General features: G+C 52.1%; 1 protein-coding gene across 4 annotated transcripts in view; it reads left to right on the forward strand.

The window, feature by feature from the left end:
* Window positions 1-18,900: 18,900 nt before the first annotated feature.
* The window catches only part of CREB3L3 (cAMP responsive element binding protein 3 like 3), an 18,674-nt gene continuing 9,783 nt past the window's right edge, over window positions 18,901-27,791 (forward strand). For 3 of the 4 annotated variants that reach the window (XM_025368167.1, XM_025368170.1, XM_025368169.1), the window contains exons 1-4: window positions 18,901-19,072; window positions 20,197-20,325; window positions 22,171-22,471; window positions 25,501-25,619. In XM_025368167.1, coding sequence (XP_025223952.1) covers window positions 19,046-19,072; window positions 20,197-20,325; window positions 22,171-22,471; window positions 25,501-25,619 — 576 coding nt within the window. In that variant the 5' untranslated portion in view covers window positions 18,901-19,045. The remainder of the gene's footprint in view (window positions 19,073-20,196; window positions 20,326-22,170; window positions 22,472-25,500; window positions 25,620-27,791) is intronic. The other variant, XM_025368168.1, reaches the window with a different exon arrangement.

Raw genomic sequence — 27,791 nt, forward strand, 5'->3', positions numbered from 1 at the left:
GACCTCAGGTGATCCACCTACCTCCACCTCCCAAATTGCTAGGATTACAGGCGTGAGCCACCATGCCTGGCCTTACCAAGTTCTGATTGAAGTGAGATGCCTGTAAGAAAGATAAAGTTAAAATGATGTTTTCACATGTCGAAATCGCTCTGATCAAAGTTCCAAACCCAAGGTTCTAGAAAGTGCAATGACTTTTTTTTTTTTTAAACAGGGGCAATTAAAAATTTCTGAGGCTTAGCAAGATCAAATGGGTGTGTGCAGTGCTCTCTCTGACATGCAATTTATGTAACTGTTTATTCGTAAATGTGATCTCTGTACTTCCTGTGAAGTATTTGAGGTCCTATTTGGAGAATTTGGTAAATAGGAAGTCTCTCAGAAACACGGGGTCTTCAGAAACGCATCTCAACCTTCTGGGCCTCAGTTTCCACTTTTGTTGTTTTAGAAAGACAGGGTGTCTCTCTGTCACCCAGACTGGAGGGCAGTGGCACGATCATAGCTCACCATGGCCTCTAATTCCTGGGCTTAAGTGATCCTCTCACGTTAGCCGCCCAAGTAGCTGAGACCACAAGCACGTGCCACCATGCCCGGCTAATTTTTAAATTTTTTGTAGAGACAGGTTTCACTTTGTTTCCCAGGCTGATCGCAAACTCCTGGGCTCAAGCTCTCTTCCCACCTTGGCCTCCTAAAGTGCTGAGATTATAGGTGTGACCTATTATGCTGGCAATAAAATAACTTAAAACAATTTTTTTTAGAGACAAGATCTCACCTGGCACCCAGGCTGGAGTGCAGTGGCGCAGTCATAGCTTACTGCAGCCTCAAACTCCTTGGCTCCAGTGATCCTGCCACCTCAAACCCCTGAGAAGCCTGGACTACAGGCACCTCCCACCATGCCCAGCTAATTTTAATTTTTTTTTGTAGAGACAGGGACTCGCTATGTTGCCTAGGCTGATCTTGAACTCCTGTGCTCAAGCAACTTTCTCACCTCAGCCCCTCAAAGTGCTGGGATTACAGGCGTGAACCACCATGTCCCGGCCATAAATTCAGTTTTTAACTCAGGCAGTGAGCTGTGGTCTCTAATTTGCCTACCGCAATACAGGGTGTGATTACATTGGGAGGCATTTGAGACATGAAACATGGTCATGTTTGTTTGTTTTGTTTTGTTTTGCTTTGGGCCATGTTCCTTTTTGTTTTGTTTTGTTTTCTGAGACAGAGTCTCGCTGTGTCGCCCAGGCTGGAGTGCAGTGGTGCGATCTCAGCTCACCGCAAGCTCCGCCTTCTGGGTTCATGCCATTCTCCTGACTCAGTCTCCCAGGTAGCTGGGACTATAGGCACCCGCCACCGTGCCCGGCTAATTTTTTTTTTTTTTTTGTATTTTTAGTAGAGACGGGGTTTCACTGTGTTAGCCAGGATGGTCTTAATCTCCTGACCTCGTGATCTGCCCGCCTCGGCCTCCCAAAGTGCTGGGATTACAGGTATGAGCCACCGCGCCCGGCCGGCCATGTTCTTTATTATGAAACTACTGTGAGTCACTTCTCTTAACGTTCATTGATTTGACATATTTTTATAGAAACCCTACTAAGTGCCGAGCGTTGGATGAGCAAAACCCCTGCCCTCATGGAGTTTACAATCTGGTGGAGAAATAGGCCACAAATAACATGCCAGGAAGAGCCACAGAGATTAATAAAGTGGGGAAGGAGCTTGGGTGCAGTGGCTCATGCCTATAATCCCAGCACTTTGGGAGGCTGAGGTGGGAGGATCACTTGAGTCCAGGAGTTCCAGACTAGCCAAGGCGACATGGTGAAACCTTGTCTAAAAATTTAAAATAAAGGCTGGGCGCGGTGGCTCATGCCTGTAATCCCAACACTTTGGGAGGCCGACGCAGGTGGATCACCTGAGTCAGGAGTTCAAGACCAGCCTGCCCAATGTGGCGAAACCCAGTCTCTACTAAAAATTACAAAAATTAGCCGGGTGTAGGGGCAGGCACCTGTAATCCCAGCTACTCGGGAGGCTGAGGCAGGAAAATTGCTTGAACCCGGGAGGCAGAGGTTGCAGTGAGCCAAGATCGCGCCGCTGGACTCCAGCCTAGGGGACAAGAATGAAACTCCGTCTCAAGAAAAAAAAAAAAAGTGGGAGGAAGGGGATAGAACTATAGAAGCAGAGAGTTGAGGAAAGGTTGGAGTTTTTGCTTTTGTTTTGTTTTTTTGAGACAGTCTTACTCTGTCACCCAGGCTGGAGTGTAATGGCTTGATCTCGGCTCACCGCAACCTCCACCTCCTGGGCTCAAATGATTCTCCTGCCTCAGCCTCCTGAGCAGCTGGGACTACAGGTGTGCACCACCACGCCCGGCTAATTTTTGTATATTTAGTAGAGACAGGGTTTCACCATGTTGCCAAGGCTGCCAATGCTTGAACTCATGAGCTCAAGCGATCTGCCCACCTCAGCCTCCTAAAGTGCTGGGATGGGAGGCGTAAGCCACTGTGCCTGGCCAAGGTTGCAGTTTTAAGAAGGCTGTTGGGGTAGGTCTCAATGAAAAGGTGACATTTGGGCAGAGGTGAGAGCGTACCCCACAGATATCGGGGAAAGAGGGCACAGCCCACGCAAAGGCCCTGAGGCTGGACCACGCTTGGTGTTGGAGGAGCAGTAAGGAGGCCTGTGTAGCTATAACAGAGTGAGCAAGGGGGAGAGAAGGAGGAGGGCAAGATGGGGAGGGGGTAGGGGTAGAGGACAGGGCAGGTCATGCAGCGCATTGTGGACCACAGGGGCGACTTGGGCTTTGACCGCCAAGGAGGTGGTAGCCATAGAGGGTTTCGGGCAGAGGAGGGACAGGCCCTGACTTCGGTGCTCACGGTTGCCCTCTGGTGTCTGCTGTGGGGAAGATCAAGTTTGCAGGGCGAGAGTGGGAGCTGAGAAACAGGTTGGAGGAGAATGGGCTGGTTCAGGCCTGCTAAAGTGAGGTGAGGCTGCACCAGGTTGCATTTTGAACATGGAGCCAACAAGACTTTCCTGGTGTAGAGTTTTGCAGGTATGAGAGAAAATGTCAGGGATAATGAGAAATTTGGACCTGACCCCTCTGGAAGGATGGTGCTTCTGTTTGGTAAAATGGGAACGTCAGACCAGGCGCAGTGGCTCACGCCTGTAATCCCAGCACTTTGAGAGGCTGAGGCGGACGGATCACGAGGTCAGGAGATCGAGACCATCCTGGCTAACACGGTGAAACCCCGTCTCTACTAAAAACACAAAAAATTAGCCCCGTGTGGTGGCGGACACCTGTAGTCCCAGCTACTCGGGAGGCTGAGGCAGGAGAATGGCGTGAACCTGGGAGGCGGAGCTTGCTGTGAGCCGAGATGGCGCCACTGCACTCCAGCCTGGGCGACAGAGCTGGGCATGGTGGCACATGCTTGTAATCCCAGTTACTCAGGAGGCTGAGGCAGGAGAATTGCTCAGACTCGGGAGGTGGAGGTTGCAGTGAGCTGAGATCATACCACTGCACTCCAGCTTGCATGACAGAGTGAGACTTTGTCTGAAAAAAAAAAAAAAAAGGAGTGGCAGCAGGAGGTACAGGTTGGGGAGAAAGTGAGGAGCTCAGGTTCAGCTGTGTCTCCTGAAGTGGGCAGATCACCTGAGGTCAGGAGTTCCATACCAGCCTGGCCAACATGGTGAAACCCCCATCTCTACTAAAAATACAAAAATTAGCTGGACATGGTGGCGCATGCCTACAGCTAATTGGGAGGCTGAGGCAGGAGAATTGCTTGAGTGTGGGAGGCATAGGTTGTGGTGAGCTGAGATCATGCCACCGTATGCATTCCAGCCTGGGCGGCAGAATGAGACCCTGCCTCAAAAAAAAAAAAAAAAAAATGCTGGGGTAGTGCTTAGGTCGGAAGTTGGAGACCAGCCTGGCCAACATGGTGAAATCCCGTCTCTACTAAAAATACAAAAAAATTAACTGTGTGTGGTGGTGGGTACCTGTAGTCCCAGTTACTCAAGAGGCTGAGGCAGGAGAATCGCTTGAACCCCGGGAGGCAGAGGTTGCAGTGAGCTGAGATTGCGCCACTGCACTCCAGCCTGGGCAACAAGAGCAAAACTCCATCTCAAAAAAAAGAAAAAATAATAATGTAAGAGGTTATCGGCATATTTATGAAAGGGCTTTGAAAATCCACACTGCTGTTCAAATATGCTAGTAGTTTTGACACTAATTAAACACCAAAACATTTAATTCCAGCTGGGCGCGGTGGCTCACGCCTGTAATCCCAGCACTCTGGGAGACCGAGGTGGGCAGATCACCTGAGGTCAAGAGTTCGAGACCAGCCTGACCAACATGGTGAGACCCCTTCTCTACTAAAATAGAAAAAAAAAAGCTGGGCATGGTGGCAGACGCCTGTAATCCCAGCTACTCGGGAGGCTGAGGCAGGAGAATTGCTTGAACGTGGGAGGCGGAGGTGGCAGTGAGCTGAGATGGCATCACTGCACTCCAGCCTGGGCAACAGATCGAGACTTCATCTCAAAAAAAAAAAGAAAAAAAACCCAAACTTTCCCCGTAGCAGAAGAAAGACTGGGGGAGGTTAGGTAGTTCCGGCCGCAATAGAGAATGTCAGTATCTCGTAAGATCCTCTAGAGGGAGCCGGGAGCTGGGACGCGGGTCCATCCCCGTATCCCACGTCTTCCTGGTATCCCCAGTTCCCCAAGCAGGACGGGCCTGGGTGGAAAAGGTGGTGGGGTCAGCAGGGGTGGTCTCTGTCTTTGGAACTTGAAAGCCCTGTCTACCCTTCCAGAGTTGGGGGCTTGGAGGAGAGGGGGTGCCAAATTAGCACAGGGGCTGGCAAACATTTTCCTAAAGAGCCATGTAACAAATACACACACACTAAATAAATATATATACAGTTTAGGCGGGGCATGGTGGCTCATGCCTGTAATCCCAGCACTTTGGGAGGCCGAGGCGGGTGGATCGTTTGAGATCAGGAGTTCAAGACTAGCCTGGGTGGCCGGGCGCGGTGGCTCAAGACTGTAATCCCAGCACTTTGGGAGGCCGAGACGGGCGGATCATGAGGTCAGGAGATCGAGACCATCCTGGCTAACACGGTGAAACCCCGTCTCTACTAAAAAATACAAAAAAACTAGCCGGGCAAGGGGGCGGGCGCCTGTAGTCCCAGCTACTCAGGAGGCTGAGGCAGGAGAATGGCGTGAACCCGGGAGGCGGAGCTTGCAGTGCGCTGAAATCCGGCCACTGCACTCTAGCCTGGGCGACAGAGCCAGACTCCGTCTCAAAAAAAAAAAAAAAAAAGACTAGCCTGGGCAACATGGCGAAACCCAGTCTCTACTAAAAATACAAAAATTGGCCAGGCATGGTGACGTGGGCGCCTGTAATCCCAGCTACTTAGGAGGCTGAGGCAGGAGAATCGCTTGAACCCAGGAGGTGGAGGTTGCAGCGAGCTGAGATCATGCCACTGCACTCCAGCCTGTGCGAGAGAGCAAGACTCCATCTCAAAACAACAACAAAAACAAAACACAGACACACATACACACAGCCACCCAGCTTAAACTGTCTCTGTTGCAACTCCTAAAATCTGCTCTTGCAGTTTACAAGAGGCCTTAGATAACCTGTAAGCAACTGGGCATGGCTGTGTTCTAATACAATTTTATTTTTAGACACTGAAATCTGAATGTCACATCATTTTCTGTGAATACTACCATGAAATAATTTTTTTTTTTTTTTTGAGACGGAGTCTCCCTCTGTCGCCCAGGCTGGAGTACAATGGCGTGATCTCGGCTTGGAGGAGAGGGGGTGCCAGATTAGCACAGGGGCTGGCAAACTTTTTTCTGAAGAGCCATATGGTAAATACACACACACTAAATAAATATATACAGTTTAGGCTTGAACCCGGGAGCGGAGGTTGCAGTGAGCCGAGATCGCGCCGTTGCACTCCAGCATGGGAGACAGAGCTAGGCGTCGTCTCCAAAAAAAAAAAAAAAAAAAAAACAAGCCGGGCGCAGTGGCTCATGCCTGTAATCCCAGTACTTTGGGAGGCTGAGGCAGGCAGATCACAAGGTCAGGAGATCGAGACCATACTGGCTAACACGGTGAAAACTTGTCTCTATTAAAAGTACAAAACAAAATTAGCTGAGCATGGTGGCAGGTGCCTGTAGTCCCAACTACTAGGGAGGCTGAGGCAGGAGAATGGTGTGAACCTGGGAGGCAGAGCTTGCAGTGAGCTGAGATCACGCCACTGCACTCCAGCCTGGGCAACAGAGCAAGACTCCATTAAAAAAAAAAAAAAGGAGAGATAAATTAGCAAATACGTGTTAAAGTACCCAATGTGTGGGGCGGTGGCTCACACCTGTAATTCCAGCACTTTGGGAGGCTAAGGCAGGTGAATCACTTGAGGTCAGGAGTTTGAGACCAGCCTGGCCAACATGGTGAAACCTTGTCTCTACTAAAAATACAAAAATTAGCTGGACTTGATGGTGGGCACCTGTAATCCCAGTTACTCAGGAGGCTTTGTCAGGGGAATTGCTTGAATCTGAGAGGTGGAGGTTGCAGTGAGCTGAGATTGTGCCACTGCACTCCATCCTGAGCAACAGAGCAAGACTCCATCTCAATAAATAAATAAATAAATAAATAAATAAAATAGAGTACCCAATGGAGAGTTCCCTTATATAACAGGAAGGCTTAAGAGAGCCTGGGTGGGCGGGGCGCGGTGGCTCACGCCTGTAATCCCAGCACTTTGGGAGGCCGAGGCAGGAGGATCACGATGTCAGGAGATTGAGACCATCATGGTTAACATGGTGAAACCCCATCTCTACTAAAAATACCAAAAAAAAAAAAAAAAAAAAAAAAAAAAAAACTAGCTGGGCATGGTGGTGCGCGCCTGTAGTCCCAGCTACTTGGGAGGCTGAGGCAGGAGGGTGGCGTGAACTCGGGAGGCGGAGTTTGCAGTGAGCTGAGATCGTGTCACTGCACTCCAACCTGGGCGACAGAGCGAGACTCCAACTCTCACACACACACACAGAGAAAAAAAAAAAATCATAAAAATATTTATTAGTGGACTGAAATGTCTTCCATCATTACTTTTTCCCTCTGGTGAATTGTAATATTTCTTTTTATTTTTTTTTATTTTTTTTTATTTTTTGAGACGGAGTCTCGCTCTGTCGCCCAGGCTGGAGTGCAGTGGCCAGATCTCAGCTCACTGCAAGCTCCGCCTCCCGGGTTCCCACTATTCTCCTGCCTCAGCCTCCCGAGTAGCTGGGACCACAGGCGCCGCCACCTCGCCCGGCTAGTTTTTTGTGTTTTTAGTAGAGACGGGGTTTCACCGTGTTAGCCAGGATGGTCTCGATCTCCTGACCTTGTGATCCGCCCGTCTCGGCCTCCCAAAGTGCTGGGATTACAGGCTTGAGCCACCGCGCCCGGCCGAATTGTAATATTTCTTTTGTTTTGTTTTTGTTTTTCGAGATGGAATTTCACTCTTGTTGCCCAGGCTGGGGTGCAGTGGCGCAATCTTAGCTCACTGCAAACTGCGCCTCCCAGGTTCAAGTGATTCTCCTGCCTCAGCCTCCCGAGTAGCTGGGATTACAAGCGTGCACCACCACACCCAGCTAATTTTGTATTTTTAGTAGAGACAGAGTTTCTCCATGTTGGTCAGGCTGGTGTCGAATTTCCAACCTCAGGTGATCCACCTGCCTCAGCCTCCCAAAGTGCTGGGATTACAGGCATGAGCCACTGTGCCTGACCTGCAATACTTTTTTTTTTTTTTTTTTGAGACGGAGTCTCGCTCTGTTACGCAGGCTGGAGTACAGTGGTGCGATCTCAGCTCACTGCAAGCTCCGCCTCCCAGGCTCACACCATTCTCCTGGCTCAGCCTCCCGAGCAGCTGGGCCCTTACAGATGCCCGCCACCATGCCCGGCTGATTTTTTGTATTTTAAGTAGAGACAGGGTTTCACTGTGTTAGCCAGGATGGTCTCGATCTCCTGACCTAGTGATCTGCCCGTCTCGGCCTCCTGAAGTGCTGGGATTACAGGTGTGAGCCACTGCGCCTGGCCAATACTTCTTTATTTATATTACTGGCATGATTATATACACAATGTTCAATAAAATAAAAAATTTTTACTCTATTTCTTTTCTTGCCATTACTATTACTTGTTGTATTTTATAATCATCACTGAAGCTTTTCGTCATTTGGAGAAGGCAATATTAAAACAGTGTTCACTGCCAGGCTCTGTGGCTCACGCCTGTAATCTTAGCACTTTGGGAGGCTGAGGCGGGCAGATCACGAGGTCAGGAGTTCAAGACCAGCCTGACCAACATGGTGAAATCCGATCTTTACTAAAAATACAAAAAGTTACCTGGTGTGGTGGCGGGCACCTGTAGTCCCAGCTACTTGGGAGGCTGAGGCAGGAGAATCGCTCAGGAGGTGGAAGTTGCAGTGAGCCGAGATCGTGCCACTGCACTCCAGCCTGAGCGACAAGAGCAAAACTCCATCTCAAAAAAACAGAGAAGGAATGAATCCTGCCCACACCTTGATCTTGTGGACTAGATAGGGAAGCATGCGAAGGGATAGTTCAGTTTCCGGGGCCTGGAGATGCGATCCTCCTCAACCCCCGCAGGCCAACCAACCCCCATAGGATGGAGCAGAGGAGACACCCCCTGCCTCTGCCCTGTTTCCTCCTCCGCCAACAGGAAGGATGCAAGCTGACCGCCTCCCCAGCCAGTGGGGGCCTCCTGTCCCTCCTTTTCCAGGTGAGAGGGTCCGCTGTGACCCTTGGACCCACCAGCCATAAAGCAATCACCGGGAGCCGGTGGTGGCGAGACTGGGAGGTGCGGACTGGACTGAGGGGTGTGGATGAGGAGATGAGATGGGGTAGGTGCCGGCTCTCAGTACCGCCCTGCTGACAACCTGTTCCCCGGAAACTGGGGGACTGACTTTCTTTCTTTTTTGTTTTTTGTTTTTCTTTTTGAGACAGAGTCTTGCTCTGTTGCCTAGGCTGGAGTGCAATGGCATGATCTCGGCTCACTGCAAGCTCTGCCTCCCGGTTCCAGCGATTCTCCTGCCTCAGCCTCCCAAGGAGCTGGGATTACAGGTGTGCACCACCACACCCAGCTAATTTTTTGTATTTTTAGTAGAGATGGGGTTTCACCATGTTGGCCAGGCTGGTCTCGAACTCCTAACCTCAGGTGATCTGCCCACCTCAGCCTCCCAAAGTGCTGGGATTACAGGTGTGAGTCACCGCATCCGGCCTATTTACTTCTTCTACAGTAATGGTGTCATTCAGCCTCTTCCTGTCTTGGGTGGGGAGTGTGGAATGCCTCCTCGGTCTTGTTCCCTGTTGGATCCCAGCACCCGGTACACAACAGGTACTCCATAAATAACAGTCAAAGGAATGAATGAATGAATGAATGAATGAATGAATGAATTGTCAAGCACAGTGTCCTCCATTCTTTAGGAAGGGCAGAGTGAGTCCCCCAAACTCATGGGATCTGGAGGTTCTGGCTCCAATGTCCTGTCTTCACCCACCCCTCTGAGAGCAGAGGCTGGAACTCCCAGGTTCCACCCAGGACATCAGAGGGGAGTTGGATGCCTGGAGGGTCAGGTCCTAATCAGTGTCATCGCCCATGAGGCCGATCAGAGTCCCCCTGTGGCCTGCCAGCCTGTGGCTGGCCCCTGGCACACCCACATCACAAGGGTTATACTCACTGCCTGGCTGTATTACAAGGGAGGGAAGAGGAGGAGGGGGAGGAGAGAGAGGAAGGGGAGGAGGGCAAGATGGAGGAGGAGGAAGGGAGGAGGGAGGGGGGAAGGGAAGGAGTGGGAGGAGGAGGGAGAAGAGAGGAGAGGGGAGGGAAAGGAGGAGGGAGAGGAATGGGGAAAGAAGGGGAGGAGGGGAGGATGAGGAGGGGAAGTGGAAGGAGAAGAAAGGAAGCACAGAGGAGGGGGAGGAAGAGGAGAAGGAGAAGAAGGAAGGGAGGAGGGAGAGAAGAAGGGGGAGAAGGGAGAGGTGGGGAGGAGGGGGAAGAGGGGAAGGTGGGGAAGAAGGGCAAGGAGGGTGAGAGACAGGAGGAGGGAGAAGAGAGGAGGCAGAGGAGGAGGGAGAGGAGGGAGAGAAAAAGAAGGAGGGAGAGGAGTGAGGAAGGAGGGGAGGATGAGGAAGAGGATGGGGAGGGGAAGGAGAAGAGAGAAGGGAGCAGGGAGGAGGGGGAGGAAGGAGAGGGGGAAGAGGAAAGGCAGGAGGAGGGAAAAGGCCGAGGAGGAGGGAGCAGGGAGGAGGAGGAAGGCAATAGGAACAGAGTGGAGAGGGAGGAGGCAGAGGAGAGAGAGGAGGAGGGGGAGCTGCCGCCACCTGGACGCCCTCACTTGTTCCACCAGGAACTGGCCCACAAGGGAGGTGATTGAGGACCCCGGGGCAAGTCCCCCCCACCTCCTATCTGGAGCAGGGGACCTGGGTGTTGTCACCTCTTCTGCCTGACTCATGTGATGGCCAAGTGAGTCATATCCCCTTATCAGCTCCTCTGTCCTCCTGTGCAGACTGGGAACTGTCCTTAACGATCAGAGCTGTGCAGAGGCCAAAGGGCTAAGGCAACCGGGAAGGGACAGCCGGGCATCCGCTTGGCGTCACGGAACTGCAGCGAGACAGATTTCTTTTTTTTGAGACAGAGTCTTGCTCTGTCGTCAGGCTGGAGTGCAATGGCAAAATCTCAGCTCACTGCAACCTCCACCTCCCAGGCTCAAGCGATTCTCCTGCCTCAGCCTCCCTGTAGCTGGATTACAGGCATGCGCTACCACGCCCAGCTAATTTTGTATTTTTAGTAGAGACAGGGTTTCACCACGTTGGCCAGGCTGGTCTTGAACTCCTGGCCTCAGGCAATCTGCCCACCTCGGCTTCCCAAAGTGCTGGGATTACAGGCGTGAGTCACCTCACCAGGCTGGAAGTCCCTTTTTAGCACTTTCCATGGGAATGCTCCCAAGTGTGGTTGGTCCTTTATCCCTGGCTTTACACATGAGGAAACTGAGGCAAGGGGAAGCAGTCGTTTGCCCACAGTCACAGGGGGGCAAGTGGCAGAGCCAGGATTCTGTCCAATAGACCACATAGACTTTTTTTTCTTTTCTGAGACGGAGCCTCACTCTGTCACCCAGGCTGGAGTGCAGTGGTGCAATCTGGGCTCACTGCAACCTCCACCTCCCGGGTTCAAGCGATTCTCCTGTTTTAGCCTCTTGAGTTGCTGGGATTACAGGCGCAGGCCACCACGCCTGGCTAATTTTTGTATTTTTAGTAGAGACAAGGTTTCACCATGTTGGCCAGGCTGGTCTTGAACTCCTGACCTCAGGTCATCCGTCTGCCTCGGCCTTCCAAAGTGCTGGGATTAACAGACATGAGCCCCTGTGCTTGGCTAATTTTTGTATTTTTAGTAGAGACGGGTTTTCACCATGTTGGTCAGGCTGGTCTCAAACTCCTCACCTCAGGTGGATCACCTCCGCCTTCCAAAGTGCTGGGATTACAAGCGTGAGCCACCATGCCCGGCTCACGTAGACTTTTTTTTTTTTTTTTTTTTTTTTGAGACGGAGTCTCGCTCTGTCGCCCAGGCTGGAGTGCAGTGGCCTGATCTCCGCTCACTGCAAGCTCTGCTACCTCCCAGGTTCACACCATTCTCCTGCCTCAGCCTCCCTAGAAGCTGGGACTACAGGCGCCCTCCACCTCGCCCGGCTAGTTTTTTGTATTTTTTAGTAGAGACAGGGTTTCACCGTGTTCGCCAGGATGGTCTCAATCTCCTGACCTCATGATCCGCCCGCCTCAGCCTCCCAAAGTGCTGGGATTACAGGCGTGAGCCACTGAGCCCGGCCTCACATAGACTTTTATTTATTCACTTATTTATTGTTTATCTCCACCTTCCTGAGGTATCCTCTTAAGTTTTCCAGCAGCTATATTTTAAAAGTTCAGGGCAAGGCCGGGCGCGGTGGCTCAAGCCTGTAATCCCAGCACTTTGGGAGGCCGAGACGGGCGGATCACGAGGTCAGGATATCGAGACCATCCTGGCTAACACGGTGAAACCCCGTCTCTACTTAAAAATACAAAAAACTAGCCGGGCGAGGTGGCGGGCGCCTGTAGTCCCAGCTACTCGGGAGGCTGAGGCAGGAGAATGGCGTGAACCCGGGAGGCGGAGCTTGCAGTGAGCTGAGATCCGGCCACTGCACTCCAGCCCGGGCGACAGAGCGAGACTCCGTCTCAAAAAAAAAAAAAAAAAAAAAAAAAAAAAAAAAAAAAAAAAAAAAAAAGTTCAGGGCAAAATTAAATTTCACTTAAAAAATATATTTGGGTTCCAGCCTCGCCAACATGGTGAAACCCTGTCTCTGCTAAAGATACAAAAATTAGCCGGGCATGGTTGCGGGCACCTGTAATCCCAGCTATTCGGTAGGCTGAGGCAGGAGAATTGCTGGAACCCAGGAGGTAGAGGTTGTAGTGAGCCGAGATCACGCCATTGCACCCCAGCATGGGTGACAGAGCAAGACTCCATCTCAAAAAAAAAAAAAAAAAAAACCCAAAATTTAAATAATGATAAACTATTCCTTGTTTGATGACATCGTATTTTTTGCGCAATGGGAAACTCCTGTGGTTCCCGGGCCAGCACGCTGTTGTATGCTCTGCTGGGTGGGTTTATGAGAACTGACAACAGTATGCAAACACATTAGGCAATGCAAGGCTTTATCCATGGACGTGTTCCATTGTCAAGCTTTTATTGACTTTACCCACTTGGTTCAAAACATGGGAGGGGCCGGGTGTGGTGGCTCACACCTGTAATCCCAGCACTTTAGGAGGCTGAGGCAGGCAGATCACCTCAGGTTGGGAGTTGAGACCAGCCTGATCAACATGGTGAAATCCCGTCTCTACTAAAAATGCAAAATTAGCCGGGCGTGGTGGCAGCCACCTGTAATCCCAGCTACTCAGGAGGCTAAGGCAAGAGGATTGCTTGAACCCGGGAGGCAGAGGTTGCAGTCAGCCGAGATCGCAGCCAGTGTACTCCAGCCTGGGCAACAAGAGCGAAACTCAGTATCAAAAAAAATAATAATAATAAAATTAAAAAAAAAAGGGGGGCCCAGCATGGTGGCTCATGCCTGTAATTCCAGCACTTTGGGAGGCTGAGGTCGGAGGATCACTTGAGCCTAGGAGTTTGAGAGCAACCTGGGCAACATGAGGAAACCTCATCTCCACACACACAAAATACAAACATTAGCCAAGCATGGTGCCACGCACCTGTAGCTTCAGCTACTTGGGAGGTTGAGGTGGGAGGATCACTTGAGCCTGGCAGGCAAAAGTTTCAGTGAGCCGAGATGGTGCCACTGCACTCCAGCCTGGGTGACAGAGTGAGACCTTGTCTCAAAACAAACAAACAAACAATGATGTGTTAGCAATAAAGTGACAGATAGTCTACAGAGGGAACATGTACTTAAACACATTGCTGGAAATGACTGTAGGAGTTTTACTTTAGATTCCGAGTTATTGTTGCTTTGAGATATGTAGTCGTGTTCAGTGGATAAAATGCTATGAGGTCAATGGCAGTGAAAAGTCCTTCTGTCCCCCCAAGTGCTTCTCCCTCCCCCTCCTCCTCCTTTTCCTTCTCCTTTTCCTTCTCCTTCTTCTTTTTTGACGGAATCTTTCTCTGTCCCAGGCTGGAGTTTAGTGGCATGATCTCGGCTCACTGCAACCTCCATCTCCTGGGTACAAGTGATTCTCCAGCCTCAGCCTACTGAGTAGCTGGCATTACGGGCGCGTGGCACCACGCCCAGCTAATTTTTGGATTTTTTAGTGACTGGGTTTCGCCACGTTGGGCAGGCTGGTCTCAAACTCTTGACCTCAGGTGATCTGCCCACCTCGGCCTCCCAGAGTGCTGGGATGACAGGCGTGAGCTACCATGTGGGGCCAAGTGTTTATTCTCATCCTCCCTGTTCACGGATACCTGAAATCCCTTCATTGAGGTGTACAAAAGGCTTCTAAATTTCATGATAATAAGTATTGTTATTTTTTTTTTTTTTTTTTTTTTTTTTTTTTTTTTGAGACGGAGTCTCGCTCTGTCGCCCAGGCTGGAGTGCAATGGTGCAATCACAGCTCACCGTAGCCTCAAACACCCAGGCTCAAGCGATCCTCCTGCCTCAGCCTCCCAAGTAGCTGGGACTACAGGTGCGCACCGCCACATCTGGCTAATTTTTCTATTTTTAGTAGAGATGCGGTTTCATCATGTTGGCCAGGCTCCCTGGCTAATGTTTTAAAATTTTTGTAGATATGGGGTCTTGCTGTGTTGCCCAGGCTGATCTGCAACTCCAGGGCTCGAGCAATCTTCCCGCCTCAGCCTCCCAAAGGACTTGGATTACAGGCATGCGCTGCCGTGTCCAGCTCCAGCAGATCTTGATAAGAGAAGGGGGAGGGATCTCTCTCGAGGGCACTAGGGCTCCCAAGAGTCATAAATGGGGTGAGGAGAGGCAGAGAGGAGTCCAGAAGTCAAACTTCACCTACTTGATCCACCCACTGTGACGGCCCTGGAAAAAAACCTCCATGACAAATGCTGAATAAATATTATGACTGGCATCGCTAAAGCCAAAGCCAAGGCAAACAAAGGCCTTAAAATCCAACACAGAGCCGTTTAAAAGGAAATCAGAAAAATGCAGGGGTCAAGGGCGAGATAATTCTAGCAGCACCCAGAGAGGGACAGATACTGTTATTGGGGTCTCTCCTTGGGCCCCATGGGCCTTGGGGACCCAGATCGTTCTATGGGGTAGGGCCATCCCGGGCACTGCAGGTTGCTGAGCAGTGTCCCTGGCCTCCACCCACCCCACGCCAGGGCCACCTCCCTTTTTTGTAACAACCATAGATGTCCCCAGACATCAACCAGTGTCCTGGGGACGGGGGCGTAAAATCACCCTGGGTGAGTTGCTGCCCTGGATTAGGGGATTCCATGGGCCCCCAAGAGACTGCATCCTGTGATCGTCTGCTCTACTGAGGTCCCAGGAGGCTGCACACATTGAAATCCATGCCCTGAGTGGGGAGGGAGGAGGAGGTGAATCCCAGGAAATGGGATCCCCCTGGTTTTTTTTTTTTTTTTTTTTTTTTGAGACGGAGTCTAGCTCTGTAGCCCAGGCTGGAGTGCAGTGGCCGGATCTCAGCTCACTGCAAGCTCCGCCTCCCAGGTTTACGCCATTCTCCTGCCTCAGCCTCCCGAGTAGCTGGGACTACAGGCGCTCGCCACCTCGCCTGGCTAGTTTTTTGTATTTTTTAGTAGAGACAGGGTTTCACGGTGTTCGCCAGGATGGTCTCGATCTCCTGACCTCGTGATCCGCCCGTCTCGGCCTCCCAAAGTGCTGGGATTACAGGCTTGAGCCACCGCGCCCGGCCCAAGGGATCCCCCTGGTTTATACCCTCTGCCCCATTGGGAGTTTATTCTGGTGTCTGATGTGAGCGGGATCCCACTCAATTTTTTTCCAAATAATTAATGCAGTCCTTCTACCCCTGGACCCCGTGGCTGTGGGGTGGGATTGGTCTCTGCGGTGGGGCTGTCCTGGGCACTACAGGGTGCTAAACGGCATCTCTGACTTCCACCCACTCTATGCCAGGAGTACCTCACACTCATGACAACCACAAATGTCCCAGACATTGCACAGTGAGTGTCCTGAGCTTCAGCCTGGAAGTTTGAGGCTGCAGTGAGTTTTGATCACACCGCACTCCAGCCTGCCCTGGTGGAGGACAACTGCAGTAATATGAGTTAGTGTTAGATAAAAGAATCATATCGGGCATGGCATACGGTAGCCCCTTACTGAATTTTGGTTTCCTAAATACGTATGAGTGATCCATTGAAAAATAAAAACCAGGCCTGAGCCTCAGTTTTGTCAACTCTCCAATGGGACCAAGAAGAGCTCATAGCAAGTCTCAAGGGACAAAGGTCACCCAGAGGCCAGGTATCTCCAGCCAGGGCTCTGCCTGGCCCGCTGGGACTGCTTAATCAATAGAGTAAATCATTACTGATCTACTGTTCCCCACATCTAGGAGGGGCACCCCGGAACCTGGGATCCCGTAACCTCATTCACTTTTATGGAGCATCTACAGGCCGGGCGTGGTGGCTCACGTCTGTAATCCCAGCACTTTGGGAGGCCGAGGAAGGTGGATCACTTGAGGTCAGGAGTTTGAGACCAGCCTGGCCAACATGGTGAAATCCCATCTCTACCAAAAATACAAAAATTAGCTGGGTGTGGTGGTGTGGGCCTGTAATCCCAGCTACTCGGGAGGCTGAGGCAGAAGAATCACCTGAACCCAGGAGGCAGAGGTTGCAGTGAGCCGAGATTGTGCTACTGCATTCCAGCCTGGGCAACAGAGCTAGACTCTGTCTCAAGAAAGAAAAGAAACAGAGAGGCCGGGCGCGGTGGCTCAAGCCTGTAATCCCAGCACTTTGGGAGGCCGAGATGGGCAGATCACGAGGTCAAGAGATCGAGACCATGCTGGCTAACCCGGTGAAACCCCGTCTCTACTAAAAAATACAAAAAATTAGCCAGGTGAGGTGGCGGGCGCCTGTAGTCCCAGCTACTCGGGAGGCTGAGGCAGGAGAATGGCGTGAACCCGGGAGGCGGAGCTTGCAGTGAGCTGAGATCCGGCCACTGCACTCCAGCCTGGGCGACAGAGTGAGACTCCGTCCCCCAAAAAAGAAAGGAAACAGAGAAAGAGAGAGAGGAAGGAAGGAAGGAGGGAGGGAGGGAAGGAAGGAAGGGAGGAACAGAGGGAGGGAGGGAGGGAGGGAAGGAAGGAAGGAAGGAAGGAAGGAAGGAAGGAAGGAAGGAAGGAAGGAAGGAAGGAAGGAAGGAAGGAAGGAAGGAAGGAAGGAAGGAAACAAGGAAACAAACCAGGATGTGAATGTTGTTAGAGCAAGAAGGGCTCATAAATTACCCCTTCCAACCTAGCGCATGGCATTTTGTCCAGCAAACAGAGAGCTTGATTTTATCATCTATTTGCTAAACTTCCAACAGTGATGTTTAGCACAAACCAGACTCCTTGCCACAACGCACAGGGCTGTGCACGACCTGCCCCATCCCCTCCTTGCCTTCCCCTCCTCCCTCTCTTCCTCTCCTCACTCTGCTTCAGCCACAGGGACCTTGTCACTGTTCCTCCAATGCACTAGGCATGGACTTGCCCCAGGGCCTTTGCACAAACTGTGCCTCTGCCTGGGACACCTTCCCCTAGATCTCCCCAGGGCCAGTTCCATCTTATTCTTCAGGGCTGCACTGAACATGCCATTTTTTTTTTTTTTTTTTGAGACAGAGTCTCACTGTCGCCCAGGTCGGAGTGCAGTGGCGTGATCTTAGTTCGCTGCAACCTCCGCCTCCTGGGTTCAAGTAATCCTCCTGCCTCAGCCTCCCTAGTACTGGGACTACAGGCACGTGCTGCCACGCCCGGCTAATTTTTGTATTTTTAGTAGAGATGGGGTTTCACCATGTTGGCCAGGCTGGTCTTGAACTCTTGACCTTAGGTGATCCACCCACCTCGGCCTCCCAAAGTGCTGGCATTACAAATGTGAGCCACCACACCTGGCCTAACATGTCATCCACTAAAGGGAACTTTGTCTGGGCACAGTGGCTCACACCTGTAAACCCAGCACTTTGGGAGGCTGAGGCAGATGGATCATTTGAGCCCAGGAGTTTGAGACCATACTGGCCAACACAGTGAGACCCCATCTCTATAAAAAAACAAAATTAGCCAGGTGTGGTGGTGCACGCCTGTAGTCCTAGCTACTTGGGAGGCTGAGGTGGGAGGATCACTTGAACCCATGAGTTGGAGGCTGCAGTGAGCTATGATCGTGCCACTGCACTCCAGCCTGGGTGATACAGTGAGACCCTGTCCCCCACCACCACCAAAAAAAGAAGCAGGGCTCCTCTCTCTTGGTGGGGGGTGGAGGGGAGGTCAGAGACAGCCTCTCCGCCACCTGGGCTGATTCACAAATATCGAACATTCACGAAAATGTCAATACAGTGACCTAGAGCCAGAGGGGAAGAACGAGGGTACGAGAGGAGAGTTCCAGGCAGAGGGGTCAGCAGGTGCAAAGGCTCTAAGCAGGGACCAGTTTGGCTCCATAAATATTTGTTGACTCAATGAACGATAGAAGATTCTAGAGAGAATTGATTGCACAGAATCGGCCATGGGGACTCGGAGGCGGAGTCCAAGCTGGTCTCGGAGGGGGCTGGGGGCCAGAGGTTGGCAGGTGGGGTGAAGGATGGGAGCTGCTGGCAGGAAAACCGACTTCATTGAAGATCTGGGCTGGTCCTCTTGGTTTGTTTCTGTCCAGGGAGTGGACGGGACCCATGTAAGGGCCCTGGGCTATCCCAGAACCCATCTAGGAATTTTGAAGAGAAAAGGTTCCGTTAACTGGCCGGGTGCGGTGGCTCACGCCTGTAATCCCCACACTTTGGGAGACCAAGGTGGGCCGATCACGAGGTCAGGAGTTCAAGACCAGCCTGGCCAACATGGTGAAACCCCGTTTCTACTAAAAATACAAAAGTTAGCCGGTCGTGGTGGCCGGGACCTGTAGTCCCAGCTACTCGGGAGGCGGAGGCAGGAGAATCACCTGAACCCAAGAGGCGGAGGTTGCAGTGAGCCGAGATGAGATGGTGCCACTGCACTCCAGCTTGGGCCACAGAGCGAGACTCCGTCTCAAAAAAGAAAGAAAAAAAGAAAAAGTCCTCGTAAGTAGGGGAGAGGTCACGGCAGAGCTGAGGTACCCCAGACTTCGACCTTTGCCCGCTGAGGGCTGGAAAACCACAAAACACCCAGATAACGGTCTTCCCTCCCCTGCCCCCGCCTGTCCCCGTGTCACTGGCTCTCAACCCTGTCTCTCCACGCTGTCCACCAATCAGCACCTGGAGGCGGGCTGGGAGCTGCCCAGGGCTGCTTCAGCATCTTTTGGGAGTGATGACAGAGCCACAGAGGGCTGTGAGCTTGCCCGGCCCCGGGTAACGCTGGCGGTGGGTGGGCCTCCAGCTTGGAGCAGAGACCCCCCCCTCCAGGCATCTGCAGACAGAGCTGGATGGACCCATGAATATGGATTTAGCTGCTGGAAAGGTGAGCCCTGCTAGGTCCTGAGCGAGACTGGGAGTCTAGGCTGGGAAAGCCTCCCCAAGCTGCCAGAGCTGCGAGGAACCCCATCTCCACCCCCATTGTACAGATGGGAAGACTGAGGCCCAGAGAAAGGATGCAATGAGCAAAACTGTGTGTCTTTGCCCTGGGGTTGCCCTTGTCTTTCTTCCAAGTGCCCCTGCCTCCCAGGAGTGGGCGCTTGGGGAGGCTGTGAAGGCCTGAGAGGCAAGCGGCATCTCTAGCTAGGGCCTCTCTCCAGCACTTTTTATTTTATTTTATTTTATTTTAATTTTTATTTTTTGAGATGGAGTCTCCCTGTCGCCCAGGCTAGAGTGCAATGGCATGATCTCAGCTCACTGCAAGCTCCACCTCCCGGGTTCACGCCAGTCTCCTGCCTCAGCCTCCCAAGTAGCTGGGAGTACAGGTGTGCACCACCACGCCCGGCTAATTTTTGTACTTTTCATAGAGACAGGGTTTCACCATGTTGACCAGGCTGGTCTCAAACTCCTGACCTCAGGTGATCTGCCCACCTCAGCTTCTCAAAGTGCTGGGATTACAGGCGTGAGCCACCGTGCCTGGCATACTTTTTTGTTTTTTGAAACAAGGTCTTGCTCTATGACCCAGGTTGGAGTGCAGTGGGGCGGCCATAGCTCACTGCAGCCTCAACCTCGTGGGTTCAAGGGATCCTCCTACCTCAGCCTCCCCAGTGGCTGGGATGACAAGTGTGTGCCACCACAGCCAGCTAATTTTTAAAAATTATTTTTAGTAGGGATAGGGGTCTGCTCTCTATCTTGCACAGGCTGGTCTTGAACTCCTGGGCTCAAGTGATCCTCCTGCCCTGGCCTCCCAAAGTGCTGAGATTACAGGTGTGAGCCACCACATCCAGCCTCTCCAGCACTTTAAGAGAAATTGGCTCTCACACTGTGGAATTCTATCAACCTCAAAGTCCAGATTTGGAAGGGGAGTCCCAGCGAGGGGCAGTGGCTGGCCCAACCTGGAGGCAGAGCAGCCACTGAACTGGAGCTGGAAGGAGCCGCGGTTGTGCGCATGTGGGAGGTGGGGAGGAGAGGGGCTATGTGTGACCCTCTCACCTGTTCCTTGCACCCCAGATGGCTTGTTCTGCCTGCCCCATGGACCCCATCGACAGCTTTGAGCTCCTGGATCTCCTGTTTGACCGGCAGGACGGCATCCTGAGACACGTGGAGCTGGGCGACGACTGGGGCCACGTCAAGGACCAGGTGAGGAGCCCACTGCAGTTGCCCGGGGGCCACAGACCTCCAGGCGGTCCCACTGAGGCCCTGCGAAGGTCTTGGACCTGCCAGAGCCCAGCCAGAGCTCTCCTCGGCTCTACAGTGCACTAATGGGTCACGGTGCGTGATTTTAGCCAAGCACATCATTTTGCAGGTAGCATCAGCTCCTTCTCACGGGTGCGGAAGTGGAGGCCCAGAGCAGGGTGGAAACTCATCCAAAGTCACACAGCAATTTGAAGTTAGGTTCAAACTCAAACTTGGGGCACCTCCCTGGCTGGGTTCAGTTCTCTTCTCCTTCCTCTTCTTCCTCTCCTTCCTTTCTCTCTTTCTTTTTTATCTTTCTTTTCTCTCTCTCTGTCCTTCCTTTCTTCATCTTTTTTTCTTTCTTTTCTCTCTCTCCTTCCTTCCTTCTTTCCTTCCTTTTTTCCTTCCTTCCTCTCTTTCTTTTTTCCTTCTTTTCTCTCTCCTTCCTTCCTTCTTTCCTTCCTTTCTCTCTCTTTCTTTTACTCTCTTCCTTTTTCTTTTTTTCGAGATAGAGTTTATCTCTTGTTCCCTGGGCTGGAGTGCAATGGCGCGATCTTGGCTCACTGCAACCTCCACTTCCCAGGTTCAAGCGATTCTCCTACCTTCAACCTACCGAGTAGCTGGGATTACAGGCACCTGCCACCACGCCCGGCTAATTTTTTGTATTTTTAGTAGAGATGGAGTTTCACCATGTTGGCCAGGCTGGTCTCGAACTCCTGACCTCTCAGGTGATCTGCCTGCCTAGGCCTCCCAAAGTGTGGGGATTACAGGGGTAAGCCACTGCACCCGACCCTTTTCTCTCTTTCTCTCTCTCTCTCTTTTTTCTTTCTCTCTCTCTCTCTGTCCCCCTCTCCCTCCCTTCCTCCCTTCCTTCCTCTCTCTCTCTCCCTCTCCCTCTCTCTCTCTCCCCCTCTTTCCCTTCCTCCCTTCCTTCCTGTCTCTCTCTCTTTCTCTCTCTCTCTCTCTCTCCCCCTCCCTCCCTTCCTACCTTCCTTCCTCTCTCTCTCTCTTTCTTTCTTAGACAGAGTTTCACTCTTGTTTTGCCCAGACTAGAGTGCAGTGGCACAATCTTGGCTCACCACAACCCCCGCCTCCCAGGTTCAAGCGATTCTCCTGCCTCAGCTTCCTGAGTAGCTGGGATTACAGGCATGCGCCACCACGCCTGGCTAATTTTGTATTTTTAGTAGAGACAGGGTTTCTCCATGTTGGTCAGGTTGGTCTCAAACTCCGGACCTCAGGTAATCTGCCTGCCTTGGCCTCCCAAATTGCTGGGATTACAGGCGTGAACCACCGTGCCTGGCCCTTTTGTTCTTTTTTTTTTTTTTTTTTTTTTTTTGAGATGGAGTCTTGCTCTGTCACCTGGGGTGGAATGCGGTGGTGTGATCTCGGCTCACTGCAGCCTCCGTCTTATAGGTTCAAGCGATTCTCCTTCCTCAGACTCCCAAGTAGCTGGGACTACAGACACCCACCACCACGCCCAGCTAATTTTTGTATTTTTAGTAGAAATGGGGTTTCATCATGTTGGCCAGGCTGATCTTGAACTCCTGGCCTCAAGTGATCCACCCTCCTCAGCCTCCCAAAGTGCTGGGATTATAGGCAGGAGCCACTGTACCTGGCCCTGGCTGGGTTTTTTGCGCTATGTTACTGTGTTTGAGCCTCAACAGCCCCGGGAGGAAGAAGCATTAATTCCATCTTGGAGAAAGGAAGGACACCTAAGGCCCAAAGAGGGTCACTGGTTTGCCTGGGGCCAGACAGCAATCTAGAAACAGTGTGCACCTCCTAATTCCTATCCCTCCCTGTCCACCCCAGCAGGCCCAGCCAAACCCTGACCCTGACGACTTCCTCAGCTCCATCCTGGGCTCCAGAGACTCACTGCCCAGCTCCCCACTCTGGTCCCCCGAAGGCAGTGACAGTGGCATCTCTGAAGACCTCCCCTCCGACCCCCAGGACACCCCTCCACGCAGCGGACCGGCCGCCTCCCCAGCCGGCTGCCATCCTGCCCAGCCTGGCAAGGGGCCCTGCCTCTCCTATCATCCTGGCAACTCTTGCCCCACCACACCCCCAGGGCCAGTGGTCCAAGTGCCTGAAGCCTCTGTGACCATAGACCTGGGTGAGTTCTGTTGTATGTCTGCCCACTGCCCTCACCTTGTTCCAGGGCCCTCCTTGTAAGTGACGAAATGGAGGCCCAGAGAGGGTTGGCATCTTGTCCAAGGTCACACAACAATTTGGAGTTGGGCCTAAACTCAAACTCAGGACATGTGTCTCCCTTGGCTAGGGGTTTCCATGTTTTCATGTGGATGCTATTGGGAGCCCATTTTCCAGATCGTGAGACTGAGTCCCATCGGGTTGAGCAATGAGATAAAACCACAGAGCTAGGATGCAACCCCGGCGGGTGGCTCAGGCACCAGGCATGGCGCTGACAAGCGCAGCCCGCAGTCAGGATCTTGCCTTCTACGTGTCTGTACCCCATGTCTGGTTCCTAGTAGATTTTTTTTTTTTTTCTTTGAGACAGAGTCTCACTCTGTCACCCAGGCCGGAGTAAAGTGGTACAATCTCTGCTCACTGCAACCTCCGCCTTCCAGGTTCAAGCAATTCACCTGCCTCAGCCTCCTGAGTAGCTGGGATTACAAGCATGTGCCACCATGCCCAGTTAATTTTTATTTTTATTTATTTATTTATTTATTTATTTATTTATTTATTTATTTTTTTGAGACGGAGTCTCGCTCTGTTGCCCAGGCTGGAGTGTAGCGGCGTGATCCTGGCTCACTGCAAGCTCCGCCTCCCGGGTTCACGCCATTCTCCTGCCTCAGCCTCCCAAGTAGCTGGGACTACAGGTGCCTGTCACCACGCCCAGCTAATTTTTTGTATTTTTAGTAGAGATGGGGTTTCACCGTGTTAGCCAGGATGGTCTCGATCTCCTGACCTCGTGATCCACCCACCTTGGTCTCCCAAAGTGCTGGGATTACAGGTGTGAGCCACCGTGCCCGGCCTCATTTTTATTTTTTAGTAGAGACGAGGTTTCACCATGCTGGTCAGGCTTGTCTCAAACTCCTGAGCTCAGGTGATCCGCCTGCCTCAGCCTCCCAAAGTCCTAGGATTACAGGTGTGAGCCATGGCGCCCGGCCTGTAGATGCTCCATAAAAGTGCATGAGGTTACGGGGTCCCAGGTTCTCCATAAAAGTGCATGAGGTTGGCCGGGCGCGGTGGCTCAAGCCTGTAATCCCAGCACTTTGGGAGGCCGAGGCGGGTGGATCACGAGGTCAGGAGATCGAGACTATCCTGGCTAACATGGTGAAACCCCGTCTCTACTAAAAATACAAAAAACTAGCCGGGCGCGGTGGCGGGCGCCTGTAGTCCCAGCTACTTGGGAGGCTGAGGCGGGAGAATGGCGTGAACCCGGGGGGCGGAGCTTGCAGTGAGCCGAGATCGCGCCACTGCACTCCAGCCTGGGAGACACAGTGAGACTCCGTCTCAAAAAAAAAAAAAAAAAAAGTGCATGAGGTTACGGGGTCCCAGGTTCCAGGGCGCTCCTCCTAGACGTGGGGAACAGCAGATCAGTAATGATTTACTCTGTTGATTAAGCAGTCCCGGCAGGCCAAGCAGAGTCCTGGCTGGAGATACCTGGCCTCCGGGTGGCCTTTGTCCCTTGTGCCTTGCTATGAGTTCTTCTTGGTCCCATTGGAGAGTCGACAAAACTGAGGCTCAGGCCAGGTGTGGTGACTCACGCCTGTAATCCCAGCACTTTGTGAGGCTGAGGCAGGCGGATCACTTGAGGTTAGGACTTCACCAACATGGTGAAACCCCGTCTCTACTAAAATACAAAAATTAGCCGGGCATGGTGGGGGGCACCTGTAGTCCCAGCTACTTGGGAGGCTGAGGCAGGAGAATCGCCTGAACCCGGGAGGCAGAGGTTGCGGTGAGCCGAGATCATGGCACTGCACTCCATCCTGGGTGACAGAGCCAGATTCTGTCTCAAAACAAAAAACAAACAAACAAAATAACCAGCTGGGCACAGTGGTTCACACCTGTAATCCCAGCACTTTGGGAGTCCAAAGCGGGCGGATCACAAGGTCAAGAGATCGAGACCATCCTGGCCAACATGGTGAAACCTCTGTCTCTACTAAAAATACAAAAATTAGCTGGGTGTGGTGGCGGGCGCCTGTAATCCCAGCTACTCGGGAGGCTGAGGCAGGAGAATCACTTGAACCCGGGAGGCAGAGGTTGTGGTGAGCCAAGATTGCACCACTGCACTCCAGCCTGGCGACACAGCGAGATTCTGTCTCAAAAAAAAAAAAAACCCTGAGGCTCAGAGAGGTGAAGTCAGTTACTCAAGGTCACACAGCCCTGCCCAACCAGGATGGGAACCAAAGGTTATCTGACCCGAAGTTTGTGTGCTCAGACAGCATGCCTACTGCATGCCGGGTACCAGGAGGGGACAACCGGAGGTGAATCAGACCTCGTCCCTGCCCCTCAGGTGAGATAACGCCTGGCGGGCTGCAAATCTAACCTGTAATTCTGTGTGATAACAGCCACTCCCTTTTGAATCAGCTGGTGTCTCCTGACAATGTCCTGTGTCTTCCTCAGCCTTGTGAGACAGACAGAATCAAGCCCTGTTGAATTTGGGTCCCCATCTTTTTTTTTTTTGAGATGGAATCTCGCTATGTCATCCAGGCTGGAGTGCAGTGCCGCAATCTCAGCCCACTGTAACGTCCACCACCTGGGTTCAAGTGATTCTCCTGCCTCAGCCTCCCGAGCAGCTGGGATTACAGGTGCACACCACCAGGCCCAGCTAATTTTTGTATTTTTAATAGAGACGGGGTTTCACCATGTTGGCCAGGCTGGTCTTGAACTTCTAACCTCAGATGATCCTCCTGCCTCGGCCTCCCAAAGTGCTGGGAATACAGGCGTGAGCCACCATGCCTGGCTGGGTTCCTGTCTTATAGCAGAGGGGAGACTGAACCACTAGTGAGGGCTGCCTCCTTCAACCCAGGCCGTGGGGACTCCAAGCTCTGGCAAAAGTCCTACGAATGTTGAGATGAAGCATGGGAGACTTGGTGGAGGAGGTGGTTAGAGGCTGGAAGCTCAGGACTCCTCCCATCTCACACTCTCCCCGTTTCCGTCCCCAACTGCCTTGGTCAGAAATGTGGGGTCCAGGAGGAAGGACCTATGCTGAGAAACAGGCTGACCCGGTGCACGTGCCCCCACGATGCAATCTCACCGTGAAAGACCTCCTCCTTTCGGGCGGCAGCGGGGACCTGGTGAGCACCCCCACACCCTCCCACGGGGCGTTGGATCTGGGAAGGCTGCTCGGGTTCGAGGAACCTAAATATCCCCATTTCAGAGACTGGAAAACTGAGTCACAGAAAGGCATGGAATTTGCCCACAGTTAGAGAACATTCCAGTCCTGGGTTCACTGTCGCCTGGGCTGGGGCGTCTTCCTCTGTAGTATTTAGCAGTAACAACAGCAACAACAAAAAAAGCTAAAACTGGCCGAGTGTGGTGGTTCACACCTGTAATCCCAGCACTTTGGGAGGCCAAGGCAGGCAGATCGCTTGAGCTCAGGAGTTTGAGATCAGCCTGGGCAACATGGTGAAACCCCATCTATAGAAAAAATACAAAAAAACGGCCGGGCGCGGTGGCTCAAGCCTGTAATCCCAGCACTTTGGGAGGCCGAGGCGGGTGGATCACAAGGTCAGGAGATCGAGACTATCCTGGCTAACATGGTGAAACCCCGTCTCTACTAAAAATACAAAAACCTAGCCGGGCGCCGTAGCGGGCGCCTGTAGTCCCAGCTACTCGGGAGGCTGAGGCGGGAGAATGGCGTGAACCCGGGGGGCGGAGCTTGCAGTGAGCCGAGCTCGCGCCACTGCACTCCAGCCTGGGAGGCACAGTGAGACTCCGTCTCAAAAAAAAAAAAAAAAAAAAAAAAAAAAAAGAAAAAATACAAAAATGAGCCTGGCATGGTGGCACATGCCTGTGGTCCCAGCTACTTGGGAGGCAGAGGTGGGAGGATCGCTTGAGCCCAGGAGGTCAAAGCTGTAGCGAGCTGTGATTGCACCACTGCACTCCAGCCTGGCCAACAGAGCAAGACTGTCTCAACAATGACAACAAAAGGAACAAAGCTAAAACTGAGGATGCACCTGCTATATGCCAAGCACTCTTCTAAATGCTTTATTTATCATCTTAAAAATTTTTTTTTGAGACACAATCTCACTCTGTTGCCCAGGCTGGAGTGCAGCAGCACAATCCTAGCTCACAGCAGCCTCAAACTCCTGGCCTCAGGCAATCCTCCTGCCTCAGACTCCCAAGTAGCTGGGACTACAGGCGTGCACCACCACACCCAGCTAATTTTTCTTGTCTTTTTTTTTTTTTTTTTGAGACAGAGTTCTCTCTTGTTACTCAGGCTGGAGTGCATGGTGCAATCTTGGCTCACTGCAACCTCCCTCCGCCTCCCAGGTTCAAGCGATTCTCCGGCTCAGCCTCCCAAGTAACTGAGATTACAGGCATGCGACATCAGGTCCAGCTAATTTTGTTTTTCTTTTTTTGTTTTTGTTTTTGTTTTTTTTGAGACAGAGTCTTTCTCTGTCACCTAGGCTGGAGTGCAGTGGCGTGATCTCGGTTCACTGCAAGCTCCGCCTCCCGGGTTCACATCATTCTGCCTCAGCCTCCTCGGCAGCTGGGACTATAGGCGCACGCTGCCATGCCTGGCTAATTTTTTTGTATTTTTAGTAGAGACGGGGTTTCACCATGTTAGCTGGGATGGTCTCGATCTCCTGACCTTGTGATCCACCAGCCTCGGCCTCCCAAAGTGCTGGAATTACAGGTGTGAGCCACTGCGCCCGGCGTAATTTTGTATTTTTCAGTAGAGATGAGGTTTGAGGTTTCACCATGTTGGTCAGGCTGGTCTCAAACTCCTGACCTCAGGTGACCCACCTGCCTCAGCCTCCCAAAGTGCTGGGATTACAGCAGGCATGAGCCACTACGCCCAGTTTAGACCCAGCTAATTTTTCTTTTAATTTTTTTCTGTAGATATGGGTCTTGCTATGTTTCCCAGGTTGGTCTTGAACTCCTGGCCTCAGGTGATCCTCCTGCCTTGGCCTCCCACAGTGCTGGATTATAGGCATGAGCTACTGCACCCTGCCTGTAATCCCAGCACTTTGGGAGGCTGAAGTGGACAGACTGCTTGAGACCAGCCTGGGCAACATAGTGAAACCCCATCTCTACAAAAAAATTCAAAAATTAGCCAAGCATGGTGGCACGCCCTGTGGTCCCAGCTACTCGGGAAGCTGAGGCTGGAGAATCGCTTGAGCCTAGGAGGCGGAGGTTGCAGTGAGCCAAGATAGCACCACTGCACTCCAGCCCAGGCGAAGTAGCAAGACCCTGTTTTTTTTTTTTTTTTTTTTTTTTTTTTTTTTTTTTTTGGGGGCTTT

Source organism: Theropithecus gelada, chromosome 19 (genome assembly GCF_003255815.1).
Source record: "Theropithecus gelada isolate Dixy chromosome 19, Tgel_1.0, whole genome shotgun sequence".
NCBI classification, from domain to species: Eukaryota; Metazoa; Chordata; class Mammalia; order Primates; family Cercopithecidae; genus Theropithecus; species Theropithecus gelada.